General features: G+C 42.5%; 1 protein-coding gene across 1 annotated transcript; it reads right to left on the bottom strand.

Moving 5' to 3' along the window:
* Positions 1 to 1,419: 1,419 nt before the first annotated feature.
* On the bottom strand, positions 1,420 to 2,412 carry NEUROD4 (neuronal differentiation 4). Its single transcript, XM_069586476.1, has one exon. The coding sequence runs from the start codon at positions 2,410 to 2,412 to the stop codon at positions 1,420 to 1,422; it is 993 nt and encodes a 330-aa protein (XP_069442577.1).
* Between the last annotated feature and the right edge of the window lie 205 nt (positions 2,413 to 2,617).

A 2,617-nucleotide genomic window follows, 5' to 3' on the forward strand; every position in this document is an offset into this window, starting at 1 on the left:
GTTTAAAATAATTGTTCTGGCAGATTGAACAGGACAGTGAAACTTCTCAGATCACATTTTTCTGGGAAAAAATAAACTTGACAAAACGACTGTTAATGTAAAGGAAAGAAGAGTTACATGAAGAAAATAAACATCCTGCAAATCAGGATAAATCTGTGATGAAGACATAAACTGGTAAAAGCATTTGCTGACCTTGGATTTGATTCTACATCCCTAAGTTTGGTCACTTGAAATGTTATCTACAATATGTAATAACATATTTTAAAAGTGAAGAAGAGGTAACAATTAGTGGAAAAGGAGATAAGGAATTATATATGTTGGGAAAATTCAAGTTTGGTCAATAAATTGACTGGTGCTTATGCTTCAAGAAAATATGTGTGGGCAGATGTTAGTGGTTTTTAGCCATGCTTTCTTTAACCAAATGAAATTCATCTTGCCAAAGAAAACCTAGTGGTTTTCCTATGGACAGGTTGACAGTCCCAAAATGATGGGTAATATCCAATGGCCATTTTATTGCTCTTGAATGTGACCTGGGTTGTTTGCTGATTCCAATAGCAGTACCTGAGCTTCATCAGAATTTCCATGCCTCTCTGGTTATAAAGGTCATGAAATGATTCTCCAAGTCCTGTTGGATTGGAGGAGTCTAAGGTTTCAGTGTCTTGTTTGCCCCACTTCGAGTACTGAGAAAAGTGCTTTTGAAATGTTATCAAGAATCAAGTTGGTATGCGATCTCTATTATGGTTCTCAAATTACTAAGGAAGATATGTTCAGCTTTCAGCCCAGAAATAGAGCTAATCTCTTAAAGAACATTATTCACAGTGACAGTCAAGGTAGAATGTCAGCCTCTGGAAGCTATATTTAGATGGATGCAAAGAAGTCCTTTCATCAAGTCTGAAAGACACGCACCTGGTGCTCCTTTGGCAATTCCATCCGATCATTCCACACATAGTGTCCATTTCCTATTACTCCTCAATCTTTCCACCATTAAGAAGTTTGTAGGAAGGGTCCCCAAAGTCATAGAATTTCATAACTGTGAAGAACTTTAGAAAGTATCTCAACTTAGAACAATTGCCTGATTTACCAGTAAGCAAACAGAGGCCAGAAATGAAAAATGAATTGGCATAGACCATCCAATGAGTTTTGGCACCACTAGGATAAGACCCAGGGTTTCTGATCTATTTTCACATGATTGTAAACAATCAAATAATTTCTTGTGAGGACCCAAAATAAAGGAATCACTACAACATGAGAAATTGATGAGAAAGGAGGGTGACAGGTTAGGGAGACCCAAAGAGCCTAGGACTATTGTGTTTGATATATAGCTATAGGGCCCCATTAAGGTCACTGAATCCTCAGCTCAATGACGAGCTATGGAAAATGTCTCCAGACATCTTTCTCTGAAATGCTGGTCGGAGTGCCCTAGTCAGTGAAGATTGTATTGAGTTGGGCCCCGATGCTATGGTGGGGGTAAGCATCATAGGACATATCTATGGGAACATCATAGCGGGGGGTGCCAGCCTGAAAAGGAGTTGAATGCACGTGCCCTGAGCTTAGACTTGCATCAGGGTAATGTGGCATGAAACTGTAGGATTTATCCAGGTCAGGGGAGCCATCTTGCTTCAAGGAGAAGTTCCCACTGATGCTCAGGGGTGGAGTAAGTGGGCCCTCATACGGTGGTGTACTGCAGTCAGGCGGGTGGCTCCCAAAAGATGACTCTCCCAAACTCTTGAATACTGGGGGTTTGAGATTAATAAGATGTGTTTCCATATGGCCATAAGGAGGGCTGGGGAGCCCGGGAGATTGATAGTTGAAGTTGTGGACAGAGATGGCAGAGTCACAGATAGATTTCTCCTCACGCTTTTCCAGGAGGACGGACTGAGAGCCCAACTGGAGGCACCCAGCCACCAAGTTGCTTGTAGGCTGAGAGAGCCCTTTACAGAGCATCTCCACAAAGCCCTTCCCTTCAGGTGTCTGTCCAGTTTCTAGGACCTCAGACAAAGCCCAAATATAGTTCCTGGCCAGTCTAAGAGTCTCTATCTTGGAGAGCTTTTGGGTCTTAGAGTAGCAAGGCATGACCCTCCTCAGATTGTCCAGGGCATCGTTCAGGCCATGCATCCGGGTCCGTTCCCTGGCATTAGCCTTGACTCTTCGAGCCCTGAATCTCTCAAGGCGAGCTTTTGTCATCTTCTTTTTCTTGGGACCTCTTCTTTTAGGCTTCTCCCCATCTTCTTCCTCCTCTTCTTCCTCCTCAATACTGTCATGATCTTCAGCTAAGCTGCCAAGCATTCCATAAGCAGCCGGTCTTCTCTCCTCCTCCTTTATCTCATTCTGAGGGGCCAGACCTTTGTCCATCCAAGATGGTGTGTTGACCAACTCTGTCATCTCCTTGGGTTTCACATAAGCTTTTGCCATCTCCGGACTCTGGGAAAAAAACAGCAATGGTTACTGCCTGTGGACATTTGACTTGATTTAAAGTTAAACTTTCTTTTTACATCTTAGATGTAAAGCACAGAATTTGTATTGGAATTCAACTTATGATTACCTACCCCAAACCCTCCACTCTAAATAACAAATCTAAACTCAAGTAAATGCCCAGCACACTCATTGAACTGTAGTA

The sequence above is a fragment of the Ovis canadensis genome, chromosome 3, assembly GCF_042477335.2.
Source record: "Ovis canadensis isolate MfBH-ARS-UI-01 breed Bighorn chromosome 3, ARS-UI_OviCan_v2, whole genome shotgun sequence".
Classification (NCBI taxonomy): Eukaryota; Metazoa; Chordata; class Mammalia; order Artiodactyla; family Bovidae; genus Ovis; species Ovis canadensis.

What these genes read in the sequence shown, in the direction of transcription:
- NEUROD4 (XM_069586476.1), bottom strand. Translation starts at nt 2,412, where the DNA reads ATGGCAAAAGCTTATGTGAAACCCAAGGAGATGACAGAGTTGGTCAAC.